General features: G+C 53.1%; 6 protein-coding genes across 6 annotated transcripts; 5 read left to right on the forward strand and 1 right to left on the reverse strand.

Moving 5' to 3' along the window:
• Nucleotides 1-901: 901 nt before the first annotated feature.
• On the forward strand, nucleotides 902-1563 carry PC9H_008962 (uncharacterized protein; the record flags this gene model as incomplete). The annotated part of the gene is made up of 4 exons (XM_036778469.1): nucleotides 902-1034; nucleotides 1087-1181; nucleotides 1237-1327; nucleotides 1421-1563. The coding sequence occupies 4 exons, from the start codon at nucleotides 902-904 to the stop codon at nucleotides 1561-1563; spliced, it is 462 nt and encodes a 153-aa protein (XP_036629897.1).
• A 610-nt stretch (nucleotides 1564-2173) lies between these two features.
• PC9H_008963 (uncharacterized protein) lies at nucleotides 2174-3038 on the forward strand (the record flags this gene model as incomplete). The annotated part of the gene is made up of 5 exons (XM_036778470.1): nucleotides 2174-2289; nucleotides 2378-2597; nucleotides 2655-2767; nucleotides 2820-2879; nucleotides 2945-3038. 5 exons carry the CDS (start codon nucleotides 2174-2176, stop codon nucleotides 3036-3038), a joined length of 603 nt encoding a protein of 200 aa, XP_036629898.1.
• Nucleotides 3039-3676: 638 nt separating this feature from the next.
• On the forward strand, nucleotides 3677-4258 carry PC9H_008964 (uncharacterized protein; the record flags this gene model as incomplete). Its single annotated transcript, XM_036778471.1, has 2 exons — nucleotides 3677-3743; nucleotides 3798-4258. The coding sequence occupies 2 exons, from the start codon at nucleotides 3677-3679 to the stop codon at nucleotides 4256-4258; spliced, it is 528 nt and encodes a 175-aa protein (XP_036629899.1).
• A 540-nt stretch (nucleotides 4259-4798) lies between these two features.
• On the forward strand, nucleotides 4799-6093 carry PC9H_008965 (uncharacterized protein; the record flags this gene model as incomplete). The annotated part of the gene is made up of 6 exons (XM_036778472.1): nucleotides 4799-5100; nucleotides 5133-5191; nucleotides 5264-5567; nucleotides 5629-5884; nucleotides 5935-5949; nucleotides 6007-6093. The coding sequence occupies 6 exons, from the start codon at nucleotides 4799-4801 to the stop codon at nucleotides 6091-6093; spliced, it is 1023 nt and encodes a 340-aa protein (XP_036629900.1).
• A 3652-nt stretch (nucleotides 6094-9745) lies between these two features.
• PC9H_008966 (uncharacterized protein) lies at nucleotides 9746-10262 on the forward strand (the record flags this gene model as incomplete). The annotated part of the gene is made up of 3 exons (XM_036778473.1): nucleotides 9746-9896; nucleotides 9945-10195; nucleotides 10260-10262. 3 exons carry the CDS (start codon nucleotides 9746-9748, stop codon nucleotides 10260-10262), a joined length of 405 nt encoding a protein of 134 aa, XP_036629901.1.
• A 929-nt stretch (nucleotides 10263-11191) lies between these two features.
• PC9H_008967 (uncharacterized protein) lies at nucleotides 11192-14038 on the reverse strand (the record flags this gene model as incomplete). Its single annotated transcript, XM_036778474.1, has 14 exons — nucleotides 11192-11422; nucleotides 11472-11615; nucleotides 11666-11730; nucleotides 11789-11948; nucleotides 12008-12133; nucleotides 12183-12381; nucleotides 12436-12650; nucleotides 12699-12731; nucleotides 12785-12990; nucleotides 13041-13139; nucleotides 13563-13705; nucleotides 13772-13800; nucleotides 13858-13964; nucleotides 14020-14038. The coding sequence occupies 14 exons, from the start codon at nucleotides 14036-14038 to the stop codon at nucleotides 11192-11194; spliced, it is 1776 nt and encodes a 591-aa protein (XP_036629902.1).
• Nucleotides 14039-14443: the final 405 nt, after the last annotated feature.

Below are 14443 nucleotides of genomic sequence, written 5' to 3' on the forward strand. Positions count from 1 at the left end.
ACCATTACATAATCGACGGCACCTCGGCCGTATGCGCGCATATGCGTACGCGGATTCTTATGCGCCAACTTTGAGCTCCCCTACTTGCGTTGGCAATGGACCCTGCACTCTGGACTTTGGTACGCTATCACAACACTTGCTCCTGGCTCCTGTGAGATTCCCCCACAAGAACCCCTCTCCTCATTCCTCATACTGCTGCGTGAAGGATTATGGACGCATTCTCACCACTACGAAAACGCTCCTCGATCACTCTGGAACAGGCTGACGCCCTGTAAGTACTTCACTCAGACGTTCCACTGCCCGTGGTCTGGTTTTGCCACAGCGGTGTCCCGGCATATGCCTGCACGATCCCTCTGCTTTCTGGTACTTCTCGCTTATGGTGCCGCCGCTCTGTCTCCGAAGGGAGGGCCACATTTAGACCGACCGAGTCAGTTTTCGTCTCCTTTGCTACTCTCTGTTCTTCAAGTTAGTCCCGTGCTCCATATTGTCGTTGTCCCGGTTAACGTCTGTCAGCATTCTCTACAGTATAGCCTTCTCAGTTTCTCAGTAACTGCGGCCCAGACAGGTCCGGATCGCTATGCAATTTCGGCCTCTCCTGCGTCCTTCACATCGTGCAACGTTTCGTCAGACTCGGAGTCGGGGGAGGCAGCCCGCAAGCCGTCGTATGACGATGCGCTCGTGCCGTTGGTGCGACTGCGATCGTGATCGGTTGCATGTCCGGCCTCGTGCTGATCCTGAGCGCTCCCGTCTTGATGAGCGTCGCGAGTCGGAGGAGAGGCTACGGGGGCTTGGGGGGGGGGGCAGCAAAAACGTGGCGTAGGTTGCCGTTTGGATGATCGTCTGCCCCGTTGGCCAGCGGAGGGTCGCTCACGGCGTTGAGGACGGTGAGCTTCGGGACCACATGTTTGATTTTCGCCTCCCATTCCTCGCTGGCCTCACCGGCGCCTCGCAGTTCAACGCGCGCGCCATGGACCATATCTACACATACCTGAAAAAGAAGAACGGTGACAACGGCAGGCCCGAGTACAGACTTCGTGCGTACACATGTGGTCCACGCCCTCGCCTTACTTACGGGTGGAAATACAGCGTCGATGGTGCCCGGGACGCTCCTCCTCCCCGCGGGCCTGCTCATCAACAGCTGGGCGGCGCAGAACCATGTCCATTGGATCGTGCCTGATATTGTTCGTCTTTCTGTCTGTCTCCCCATCGGTAGTGGTCCACTGAACGACGGTGCAGGGAACGACCCTCATCGGCGCGGGCATCATCCTGAACTTCCAGTCGGTCCAGATATACGTCGTCGACACCTTTAGCTTGCACGCTGCGTCAGGTGTGTCTCCTCCCTCCATCTCCCCATTCCCCGCTCCATCCATCCACACACTCCTCTCTCCCCGCAAGCCCACCCACTGACGTGCGCGCGTAGCCCTCACAGCCGTCTCGTTCCTCCGCTCCGTCGCGGGCTTCGGCTTCCCGCTCTTCGCGCCAGAGATGTACAAGGCCCTCGGCTTCGGGAAGGGCGACACGATCCTCGCGGCAGTGGCCATCGCCATCGGGTGTCCTGCGTGAGTATTCGTATTCGTTTGAGAGATTGCGGCGTCCGCGTGCTGCGTGCTGGATGCGAATGGGTGCTGACGGCTGTTGCTTTTGCGCGCAGGCCAGACGTGAACGCTTCAACGCGTGAACGGGGGGATGGGTGAGTTCATTGGTTAGTAGGTAACGGTAAGGGACGGGGACGAAGACGGGAACGGGAACGGGAACAGGAAAGAAGACGAGAACGAAACCAAGAACAGGGAGATACAGAACGAAGGGAATACGGGACGGGGATGCACGAACGAAACGCAAATGGACGACGACGAAGGGACTTACCTCCACCCCAAACCCACGTCCACGTCCACGCTCCCGCAGTGCCAGCGCAGGCGCTGCAGCCGCGTGCTCGCATTCCCAGTACGAGTGCGCTTGACTTCGTACTGGCGTCGGTGTTCGCAGCGAGGTGCGGCGGGGTCGGGATGAGATCTGCGAAGGAGCGGGTTAGAGGGATCAGAGGTTAGAAGCGTTGGAGGGGTTTGGAGGGATGAGGGGTGTCGGAGAGTTGCGAGTACGCGTTCGAGGTGGGGATGTGGACGTACAGGCTTACCTGAGTACGTGTAGGCCGCAAGACGACGCTGATTCGAGCGCGATGGGGCACCGATGGGGCACTGATGGCGGGCCAGGCATTCGATCTGTGAAAGAGAGGGAGGGAGGAGGAGGAGGCGGGGCGGGATGTGAGGAAGTGCTTGTGCAACGCGTCCAAAGGTACGGATCTCCCTTCTGTCGACACAAAATGACTTACGAAATTGTGACCCTCGTTGTGGCGCTCGTGCTGAATAGGTGCCATCGTCAGTGCCATCAATCACGCGAACGTCCCGCTTGTTGTCGAAGGAGCAGACGGCTTTCTCCCCGATCTGCCTTTCCACCTCATCGCGTCCGGCAAGTTCACCAACGTCGGGCTCGTCGGCGGCCATTGCACCAACGACGGCGGCACTTTCGTCGGCGGCACACCCACGCAATTCAATTCGGAGGATGATATAAGGAGATTGCTCTTCACCCGTTACTCGGGAGTGGTATGTACTCCAGTAGCGTCGACTCACAAATCCGCCACTTATTTGACGGGGAGTTAGACTGCGGCGACGATGCAGCGGGCGTTTGAGCTGTACCCAGCACCCGGGAGCCCGTTCAAGACTGAATACGAACGCGCTTCGCAGATGGCCCAGGATATCGTTCTCGGCTGTATGTACGTATCGAACGTCTATATTCTATTGTGCACGCCTCAATGGCTTTTGCAGGGATCTGCAGCTTGCCCAAGCACTTTGCAGCCGCGGCGTAGATAACGTGTTTACGTTCAGGTGACAATGCTGAACTTACCCTTCGTACGCAAAGTCGCAAACTGAGGTCTTACACGCCGTTCTAGGTGGAACTCTCCTCATGCCGTGTTGTTCGAAGAGACCCCTTTCAAAGGGGTCATGCATACTTCTGACCTATATTTCTTGTTTGACGGCAAGTAGGATTGATCAGGGACTTCTTCGCTGTGCTAAAATATATTCGCAGGTACTGTGTAAGTTGCATAATCGACCACGGGGATGAAACAGGTATTGATTTGGTGTCTGATTTAGACATTTACCCAACGCTTTGAATTCTTTCAGAGCGTTCAACGAAGTGAGTGCCCGAACCAACGTGCGTCGATTGGCTCGGAACTAGATGCTGATTGTGACTCAGAGCGAGGCGAGGCTATCTCAGGCGATCGGCCTCTGGACTGCGTTCGTCTCCTCAGGCAACCCCTCCATGGAAAATACGCCGGAACATGTCACTTGGCCCTCCTTCATGTCAGACACACCGTAGAGCGCCACAAACACCTCCCATAATCGTCTTGTATTGGAGAGAGGCAGCGACAAAGGGCCACAGACAAACTCAAGGATCGAGTCAATTCCGAGTGTGGAGTTCGAGCGGTGTAACTTCTGGATGTGACGGCGGAGACGAGGGTGTCGTCACTGCCCGCCTACTGAAAACACACAGAATGAGGAACCATTTGATGAAACCGAGATTTCCCCAGTGCGCCTCATGCGCGATAAGGGCTGTCTCTGTGACACATCGTGCTTCTTCTTTTCCTCCTCGTTCAGTCGCATATTTGCCTTTTGCCTCTATCATGTTCAAATCCTCACATCTTACCATCTCGCTCGCTGCAATGGTTGAAGTTCACGGCGAACCGTCTGGTAGGAAGAGACGAGTGTGTGCATGGCGTGAGAGATAAGATGAAGATCAGTTAGGTCGTGCGGACGTGGAACTACACCGCCGCGCAGGTCTGGCGACTGCTGAGTTTCTTGGATGGCAGATTGTCGGTTTGACGCGCCACGCTGAGGCGCGTATTATGTCGTACGTGGGCGGGGGTCGTCCCAAGGGCTGGGATGTCGCGGACGCGCCCGTGCGCTACTCCAATATCCTGAAAAAGAGTAACATCGGGCGCAAGATCGAGGTCGTGCGCTTGGAGTGCAAATTTAAGATGAGCCGGGAGAAGGGGGGGGCCAATCGCGAGGGCGTAGTTGACAGATTCTGCGACGATATTGGGAGGCAGATCGGGGACATTGTGAAGCAGCATAGCAAGATCTCCGCAGACAATGGCATTCTGTTGTGCGTTTGCGTCTCTGTGGGTGCGGTTGGTGATGCCTCTGGTGAGTCTGTGTCCCTTCGTCTTACCTCGGGCTCATTCGGCCAGCGCTCTCTGCATTAGTAATGTCTTTCACCGAGTCCGTGAATGGATACCATCCAAGTACCGTGGCGTGCGTGTCCCATGACACTTGCTTTTATCAGCTCATCACTGGCATTCAGTTAATCAACAACGCAGATCTCGGTGGTCTATGGGAAGTGTGTGGAATGGCATAGCCACGGACCACCTGAATGTCATCCTGGTCGAAGAAACGATTCAAATAAAGAGGGGTCTGTCTCGAGCAGTGTTATGAATTCCCCGGATGTCCAACCAAGGACCCACGCGCGTACGTACGTCGCAGAAGGTATGTACGGCCTCAATTGATTGCTTTCTCGCTAAACTCTAATCACTCATGTTCTCAGTTTCACGTATGGGCTTGAATAACGCACACAAGCGCACACAGTGGGCGCAATCATCCTGAATCGGCTACTTCCTCGTTGCTCCTCGTGAACATGCAGCCGGAGTGCCCATTGCGAAACGCTGTAATTGCTCGGCAGAAGCTACGACCTGCTAGGAATAAAGTCAGTGCCATGCACAGGTGAGAGCATCATCGTTTCTACAACGATGTCTTCCACTGACAAGCAAACAGCTCTCGTCAATCAGCTCCAAATCGACGTTCCAAAGGAGAAGGTCAAAGCCCATCTCCAAGTCCTTGGAGTGTTCTTCCTCCTTCTCGACACGTTGGCTGCAATCAGTAAACCGGAGGATGTAGAAACCACGGTCGACGAATTTTTCCAGCGGTCGACCTACCGCCTGCAAGTGTGGTTAGCGCAGGTCGTCAACGTTGACGGCGAGGAAGATTTCAAGAAGAAGCCACTTCAAGATCACGAGCTTCCTCCGCTCGACGTCGCGCTGGCGTTGCATTCGTACATGCTGAGCCCCCTCCGATACTTCGAAGATTCGGGGCGGCGTTTCCCCCAGCTGAAGCGCATGAAGGAATAGACTCTGGCCAACATAGTACGCCCGCAATCCACGCGTTCACCAACTTAATGCTGATATCCTCCCGCACAACCTAGCTGAACGCGATAGACCCCGCCAGTCAGGGATACGACGAGCTCAAGTCACTCGCTGCCGCGCAATACTGGCAGAGCTCGACCCAGCTCAAATTCGATGCCATCGATTCGATGAGCAAGGATGCTACCAGGGTCATCGAGTGCCCGTCGTGCGGTGCGGCGGGCAGTGTCCCGTGGGCTGGTGCCCGTGGATTCACTAGTCCCGGCTTCGAGTACGACTGCGCGCGGTGTGGTTTGGTCGTCAATCATGACCTCCTGTGCGCGGGCAAGTTCTTCGAGGCCCTGGCCCGCGCGAAGAACGACCCAGGATTCTGCCTCCCGTGAGTGGATTCAGTGGTGGTATGGCAAGATCTCGCTGCTGATGTGCTTGAATACGTCTAGGAACACGGCCATCCTCGTCAGGGGCGAGCTGGACGTGTCGCGCTGCGCATCCATTGTCGCTGCGGTGCGGAAGTGCTTACAAGACGATAAAGGCGGAATCCCGCCCCTGAAGGATCTGGCCGAGTCGGCCGCGAACGAAGGGAGCAGTACCATGGCATTCATCGCCAACAAGTTATCCCGAGCGGACGCTCTACGGGCCGAGAGGAACTCGGCTCCCGCAGTCCGTCCGAAATACGCTCACACGCCCCGTCTCGCAGTAACCCCATACTCCTCCATGCCTTCGAGCATTCGTATCCTTTCACTCAGGACGTCGTCGTTGCGGTGCGTCTGCGGACTGGTCGTGTTGAAGGCTGCTTGCTCACTGCATTTTGCACGCAGCTGCACCACCAGCGCCCATTCATCAACAATGTATACAAGCAAGGCTGGTCTGCGCCACAGACCGCCGTGCCTGCCGGGTTTCGATGATACCGAACACAGTCTACACTAGGTGACGGTGCTCAAGCTTGCTACCAGCCGATGGCACCGCAAACAGCGTCCTCTGTCTCGACTGCTCCCTGCTATCCCCGCTGACGGAGTCCTGAACTAGCGAGTGCCCGAGTACCTGATGCGTGTCGACGGTACTGGCACGTCCTCACTTGGTGATGGTGTTTGAGCTTGCCTACCAGCCAGAAGCGACAGTGCCAACGTCGCTGGCTTTCCCTCTGGTTCTCAGCTCCTTCGAAGTCCACCCCTCCCCTTGCTCCCTACCACGGTTCGTTCGCGCTAGTCGTCTGCATCTGCGCGTCGTGCTTATTGATTCAGGGTTCGTTTGGTCCGTTCGTTCATTCTGGGGATGATTTTCTCTTCGTCTGCCTTCGTCTAGCATGGGTTTGCCTCCTTCTTTCGCCTTTCTCTCACCAGCACCGTCTGCGCTTTTGATACATCAGTGTTGACGTCTTGATGGCGAAAGATGGGGCATCAATGTCTAGGAAGCCTATGCCATGCGCCTCCAGAACGGAAGTCAACGCCTTGCATCTTGCATCCGGGCTGCAGTGCCCCCATGTGGGGGTGGGAGGCGAGGGGCGCCACCATCGTTGGGGGGAAGGCATGAAGGCCCTTGGGCACCATGAGCACAACGTCTTCTTTCTCGGTAACGCAAATACACTTGGTTGGGATACCAATTGCCTCGCGCCTCCTTAAAGTAGAAATGCAGGACGCGGCGGAGGGCGTAGTAGAGTTCATAGGTTCATTCACTCAAGCAGCAAGATAGCTCTTTCCGCTCTTAGCCCTGTGTCTGCGCCGATGTCGAAATAAGATGTAGGTAGCATTCCACGGCGCCCTTGTCTTTGACGATCTATAGTAAACGGTCATAAGTCGTAAGTACATGATCGTTGGAAAGTAATATGACTTGCTCACCTCAGGGGGTAAATTGCTCGGCGTACGTGCGGCGCAAAGATATGATGCGCCATGCGACCCCGCACGACGTGGGTTCGCATCTGGGTCGACTGAGCGGGCCGCACGAGTACTTCAGCGAGAAGGTCGGAGAGGGCAGCGCGAACCTGTCACGACGGAAAGTGGTGCCCCAGGCAGCATGTTTTCACATGCCTTCTCGGTATGGTGGCAGATGTAGTTGGAATTGCAATTTACTGCGTTGGGAGTGTGCCCGCTTCGTGTAGCAAGAGTTTGGCGGGGGGACTTGATTTGGGTGATATGGGATCCATGGGTAGTTGGGTGTTAGAGTAGCCGTTAGAGTAGCCGTTGAAGATGGCGGGAGAGAAGGCCATGGGATTAGCTTGAGGGCGTGACATTGAGGGGAGAGAGAGGGCGACATGGGTTGTAGGTTATAGGCCTTGCAGGCCTTCTCCTGCTCTTGAACACTGTCTAGCAGACAGGCCTCAACCTCCTCTGTGCCTTGCCAGCATCTCCTTGTTTCGGCTGGTCTGGATTGACTTGTGCTCTCCTGGCCTTCGGGAACTATGCTGAAGATGAATAACACGGCTCCGACCTGTCAAGGCAGGGAGCTGGTCCTTCAAGCTTCAGAATTTAGTCCTCAGACAGGTGGATGTAGAGGTGCTTCGGAGGTCTCAGCGCTCGTCGTGTCTCCTCTCCATCGAGTATGGGGCAGACACGAGATGAACCTGATTAGCAGGCCACCTGACGTTGTGTTGCACCCAAAGCAGCATCCTCTCTGATTATCAGGGAATGGCTACGTCTCCAGGAGAGTGAGGATTTTTCTGGCGAGCGCATAGGTGACCGTTCAAATACATAATTTACCATTTTCATTTTTGGCGTGAGAAACATTATTTTCACAATTTGGACACGTCGATCGACGTCCTCACTTGCTACGGTGTCATCTGCAAGAGGCTCTACTTCGCCGTTGTCGTCTTTTCCCTCTAGCTCCCAAAACTCAACATCCAACGGTCAGCAACCTCAAAACCGTCGTGGTCTCTCGACGACATCCACGTCGTTCCTCCTGGCCTCCCTCTTGGCCGCGACCTCGTACACCATTGGCTCCCTGACCCCTCACCACCCTTCGCAATCCTTTTCCCGTGCCGCCACTCCTCCAAACCCGGACTCAGAAGAGTAAAAAAAAAATTACGGCGAACCTAGAGGCGAAACCCATACTCTACCCAGCGACAAGCGCACCGTACTTTGGAGGCCAGGGATGGTACGAGACGAGGTCGTACGTAGATTTCCCGGAAGCGCGCGCAGAGTGAATAACCTGACGGCGGGGGCGCTGCGTGGCCCGGGGGAGCTCGCGCTGAAGCCACTGGTGAGGGCGCCACGGACGAGACGGAGGCGTGGGTGTGGGTGCATCTGGGAAGAGGTCTCTGTGGGCGCAATGGGATTGTGCATGGGGGGCTGTGGGTAACACTGTTGGACGAGACGTTAGCGTGACAGGTGAGTCGGTTCCCCTGCTGGAGTGGCCATGGTGATGCTGACGTTGGGTGTTTGCAGGCGGTCAGTAACCTCCCGGACAAAGTAGGCGTCGCGGCGCAGCTTTCAATTAGCTCCAAGGGGCCTACGCGTGCTGATCAGGTGCGTGTTCCTTTCCTCACCCCCTGCCTTTCTCCGAACATTGGATATCGAGTAGTTTGTCCTAATACAAACAAAGCTTATCGAAGCCAAGGACCGGAAGGCACGCACGGGCTTCGTGGAACACTCGTTGAAGCTACGTGAGTGCGCCTCTTGCGGGTAGGGAAATGACCATTAATTAACACGGTCATGATTTGCAGCGTCACGTTTGTGCAGCCGCGGTACGCCAAGCTGCTCAAGACTGAGGTGCTCAAACATGCTATGGGGGAGCCATCCCATTCGTGAGGGGGGACGAGATGTTCGGTATTCTAGGATATAGATGGCAATGCCGTAGACACGCCGGAACAACAAGCATTACACATAGGGAGACGGCACAGCGCTGTCTGCAACGAATCGGCGGCGGTACCAAAGCAAGATCGTGAATATCGTGGATAACGGATACCGTGGATACAGATGGGTGCTTCAGTTGCAGAGTGGCCCCGATTTCACTAATACACTACGCTATTACCCGCAGAACGACTCGAATTTCATTCCTTCCTCACCCCTTCGTTCTTCCCGTACGCACGGAGCGTTGCCCACTTCGTCAAGCTCCGTCGCTTTCACGACGATATCTACCTGCTTCTCGCTATACCTGAGGCCACCACCACCTCAAATTCTATTTGATGGACTCTTGGATTGTGGAGTAAGCCCTGGATATCCGGGGCGATCCCAGGGTGCAGTGTCTCACCACTAGCCTTCGTTCAACCGATGCTAATGTGCCTCCTCTCTTCCAGTTCTTCAGTCAGTTGATTACGACGAACACTCACCATGTGCCACTCTAGTTAGCTTGCTCGCGCGCTCATCGCCAACCGGGGATCAGCAACGAGGGGAGTATTTTTGCCGCTAGTAAAGTCGTGAGGAGCATGTTGAGTGCCATCGACGTCGCCCAACATGCGATCCCGAGGTTGGGGCCCCAAGTGCCTGTGTAGGGATGCGCGGACTTGACGATGTTCGCGACTGTCAATACTTGAGTGAGGAACGAAGATTCAAGTTAAGAGGACTTCAGAAATCGATTTGGTATATGAGCGCACCGACATCAACAATATACACGCTTCCTGGCAAAATGAACGGTGTTACGTCGGGCAAAGTTATGAGATACGGCCCCAACTTCACGTACGATGAGTTCCTCCAGATGCCGTCCAAGCTCTCGGCCTTCACACTGTCGGTGGGCATGATGGCCGTTGCTGTGTGCTTGGTTGCTTTGAAGCCCGTGAGTACTTCATTCTTTATTTTCAAGGGATCTGAATACATGACGTCCATAGGTACGCTGGCTATTCAAACGCCTGGTCAATCAACCGGGCGAGGGACCCTCGGAAGAGACAATGCAAATGGGTTCATTCGCGTCACGAACGTTACTACCGCTGTCCCTGCTCCCGCCAACCCCCCATCGGCGTCGACATCCACAACTAATGGCGACATCACGAGCGGAAGGGAACCGAAGGTTGTAAAATCACAGTTCATTACCAATCACAGTTCATTGGTCAAGGCTGCCCATGGTACCTTCTCACCTCAAGTACGTATCTGATGCCCCCTCCCTGGGATGACTGACCAAGGGCTTGATCCTTTCATCGCAATAGTAATGATATACGAGTCGGCGCTCTCCATCCTCCTTGCGCGTGACCATCTTCCAGCTCTGGCGCAACGCGGAGGCGTGTTGACGCCTGTCACGGTGTTTGGCGATGTTCTCGTCGAGAGACTGGAGAGGACCGGGAGGTTTGGGTTCCGGAGTGAGGTGCTCGGCGCAGAGGGTCGCTACTTTATCTTCCCGCTTTCGACCACAACGTTCGCCAGCCGTTCCTCAACAGGATAGGATGGCGGGAATAAGACTTCATTTCGCCCCTTCTGCTCCTGGTCCACAATTCCTTGACTCGTCCGAATGACACCTTGGTGCTGATTTTGCTCAGGAACAACGGCGGCAATCCATCCCATCGCAGGGCTTCTCGCGTTTCCTTGTCCCAGTTCGGTGGCTTTGGGCGGACGTTCCAGTCTGACCCTTGTGGTTTTCCACTTGCGACTTTCTCGTCGAACTGTGCTATCCCGTCTATCCCAAACGTTCAGAGGGGTAGCCCCTAAGCGTAGTATACATGACACTGCTATTCTACACTCATGCGATGCGTCGCAAACATAACAAATAAACACCCGTTAACACTTGAGTGAAACAAATGACTGATGAAATGGCCGCTCTTTGGGATTGAAGCTCGTCGACGGCGAGCAGTGGTATTGAGGCCAATTAAATGGTGTCAAAATATCCAGGTTCGACATTCGGGCGCTCGAAAAGAGCGCGAGAGGGACGCGCAAAGATGTACAATGAGTGGTGCGTGTGTTATAGATGATACGCCAGCAGATCACAGGAAGCTCAAATATCAAATTTGAATATTTTCGCGGTGTCCTACATGCCATGATGTCGGGGAGAGGGTGAATTAGGTATACAAGAGGGTAGACTGAGAAGAGAGGTGGGTTGCGAGGTGAATGGGATTTTTTTAGCAGACGGTGCGTCTCCGACAACAATCTACTTTGCCATGACCACACGTCTTGGAATTGTGGATACTCTCGTCCATTGACAGGCTTCAGGATCCTTCTTGCACATGGTCCTCCAGTTGTCAGGATTGGAGAGTGCCACACTATTGGCTGTAGATCCATGCCGGTCTTGAGATGCCCTCCAGATCCAGCGTGCACCCTCTGCAAGCTCAACAATCAACTTGTGATCTCCCCAAACAAAGTTAGACTCGCTGCGAGGAACCTGTATTAAGCTTAGCATGGAGTGTAATACCCTCATTTCAATGTCTTACCTTGGAAGACCTCTTGGTGACGTAGCCAAAGCTCACCGACTCGTCTTTATCAATGTGTTGGCCAGCACCATATCCATAAGTGGCAAAACTAGAGGTGTCTGGTCGTCCCAAAGCGTTCAACAGTTGGTACTCAGTAGCGATAGCCTGCAGGAGATTGAGGTTCAGTGATTATGTAACTGATATGCCTTACATACCATCTGTTCTTTTGCAAACGGAGCATGTAGGCCTCGCATGAACTCAAAGTCTTTTGCCTGTCCCACTTCAAATGGATGGTGTTACTTGAATGGAGTATGTGGACAAGTCAGAAAACTACACACATGCATGATACTCCTTCATTTGATCATGTAGGATTTTCTGGTGATCAATTCTTGTACGGATCTTGAGATTGGAGGAAATGCTATCTTCAATGCTTGGCAAATTCTGGTATCTGTGGCCAGACACCTGCTGGAGACCGGTGCTTTTGACCATGACACCATTCTGAGTAATGCCTCGTTGAACATGGTCTTTTGTCCTACATTCAAAGTTTAAGAACAAACCCATAAAACCAAACAAAAACTGAACTGTATGTTATGCTGAACTGTCTCTTGTTCAGCCAGGGTAAGCTTGTCGGAAGTACCAAATGCTTTGCTGAAGTCTCCAGCATTGTAAACCACAAAGCCAAACTAATTGCAGAGTTAACCTTAAAATAGACAACTACGGAATGCAACTCACATAGTCTTTTGGGCCCTCAGAAGGTTGCTGTTCACAAAACATAATCGCGTAGGCCTTTCCTGGCGGGGGTGCAAGCACCCGATTATAGCCGTCCAAACACACCACCTTGTCGCACTTCAAGGCACCACTTTCAATGCCTTGCTCAAGCAACAAGTTATTTTCAACCATGTTGTGGTCTGTAGGAGGTCCATCGGAATATCTACTTGGAAATGCTTGAGTATTATGTCACTGATTGGCAATATCCCTAACAGACCTTGGCACAGGTACTTCAATGGCCTGTTTTCGAAGAGCTTTCCCAGTTCGATACGATGCTTGAAGTGCTTTCCGAGCTTCATCAGACATCCTCAGAGCATACTCCAGGCCGGGCATCGGAGCCACTACACGGTCGATTGCCGCAATGAAAGAATCGTACATGCCTTGCAAAAGGTGCGAATCGAAAACTCCACATTCTTCGACCTCCTTTTGCAGCTAAATAGCTATTATTATCAGTGAACCGACAGTATGCAATCTGCATACCTTGCTATAGAGATCCCCGATGATTTTAAAGTTCTGGAAGGGGCATGGGGTTTAGCCATGCGACGTACGACACTGAAACAACGTACTTGTGTTGCGCCTTTATTTTGACAATACGACAAATATTGCGGAATATGCCTCTTGAATAGCAGCCAAACAGCAGGACAATCTGTAAGGCTGAACCTGACCTCAAAGAGGACATCTGGTTGCCCTTCCTTGTCTGGCCAATGTTCTATCAAGTAGGTCCAGAGGCTTTGAACCTTTGCGTTCAACTTTTCACGCTTATGGGCTGGCTCTACATGCGGTCAATCATTTATCACAGGAGACATCTAGGAAACAACATACGGCTTGGACGTGCCGAAGCAGGGGAATGTGCTTTTGGCAGCGTGGTGCCGGGTCCGTGATACGGCAGCGTGCTGCATTTCTGCAGATCGAGGATCCAACCTAACCTTACATTAATATCAGCAGGATGGCATGCAGAATAAAAATAGCAACCATGATCAGGACTGGAAACTATTGAAGGTCCTGGCCCGGCCTTTGCTAAGGTGGTATGTTAAGGAGCTTCTTTAGTGTCAGAGATTGGCGCAACTCACTTTGTGCAGCTTCAAAACTACTTGGGGCTGCGACGCCCCCATGGATGCTTCCTGTAGCAGCCCTTTTAACTGCTAAAGGCTCATCAAGGCTGCCTCGTGGCCGCTTGCTACGCCCTGTAGACCCTGCTATTTCAGTGTGTGGTCCTGGGGTATGTACCTCGTTAAGGTTGTTTCCTTGCCATGATCAAGCACATCCAAATAGCATAATATCATAAAGGAGGATGCAAACAAAATTTAGTATTGTCCAGGTCTATATCAAACCTCTCAAACTCACCAGACAATTGAATTATCGTGCCTGGAAGAATCTCCTTGTGGGTGAACCCTTGCAGATCAGCTTGTGCCCAGAAATCGTCGACAAAGTGCAAAGACGACCGTGGGTCCGTATCGGTCGGTAGAAACGAGTCGATCTTCTCAGCCCTGTTTGTAATCCCAGTTGTGTCAGTTTGAGTCTGGGGAGAGTGGGAGACCGCTTGCAGCACTGACGTTGCTGCAGACATGGGATAGTTTTCCCACTATAGGGTACATGTTAGTTCATCATGGTAGATCAATACATATAGAAGAGCATTCACTTTGATCTTATACTCATATTGAGTATAATCCTTTTTCTCTGGGGGTAACTGGCCTGAAAAGTTGCTACCGTCCTTCTCAGACAGGCGCTTAGCCTCCAGGATATATTCTGGCCCTCCGTGAGTTGAGAGTGTTCGAGATACAGGTACTAGTAAACAGCACACCAATAGTGTATTCGTCCATCGTAGCCTACCAAAATGGAGAGTTGACTGTTTACAGAGTCCTTGAGAGTGTTGCGTAAAAGATTTTCAGGCAGCAGTTCATGAGGAAAACTCACTTGGCGCCTTGATGTGTGAGAATGACGAGGGTTCGGCGTGTAGGAGCGCAGGGAGAAATCCAGAGTAGATCTTGACGCTGTGCTGGTGTGATGATGACAGTACTTATATCGAATTAACGCGCTTAGATTTAAGACAGACCGTGTCGTCGACGGTGACACTGACAACAGTGACAGCCTCTGAGAACAGATGACGCCTAAATACATACAAACAATGCAGGCCGGTGACTTACGCCCAGAAGATATGTCCTTGATTCAAGATATACATCACTTTAAAAATCGGCATAAATCATATTAAGTGCCTCTCATACACA

This window comes from Pleurotus ostreatus, assembly GCF_014466165.1.
Source record: "Pleurotus ostreatus strain PC9 chromosome Unknown scaffold_6, whole genome shotgun sequence".
NCBI lineage: Eukaryota > Fungi > Basidiomycota > Agaricomycetes > Agaricales > Pleurotaceae > Pleurotus > Pleurotus ostreatus.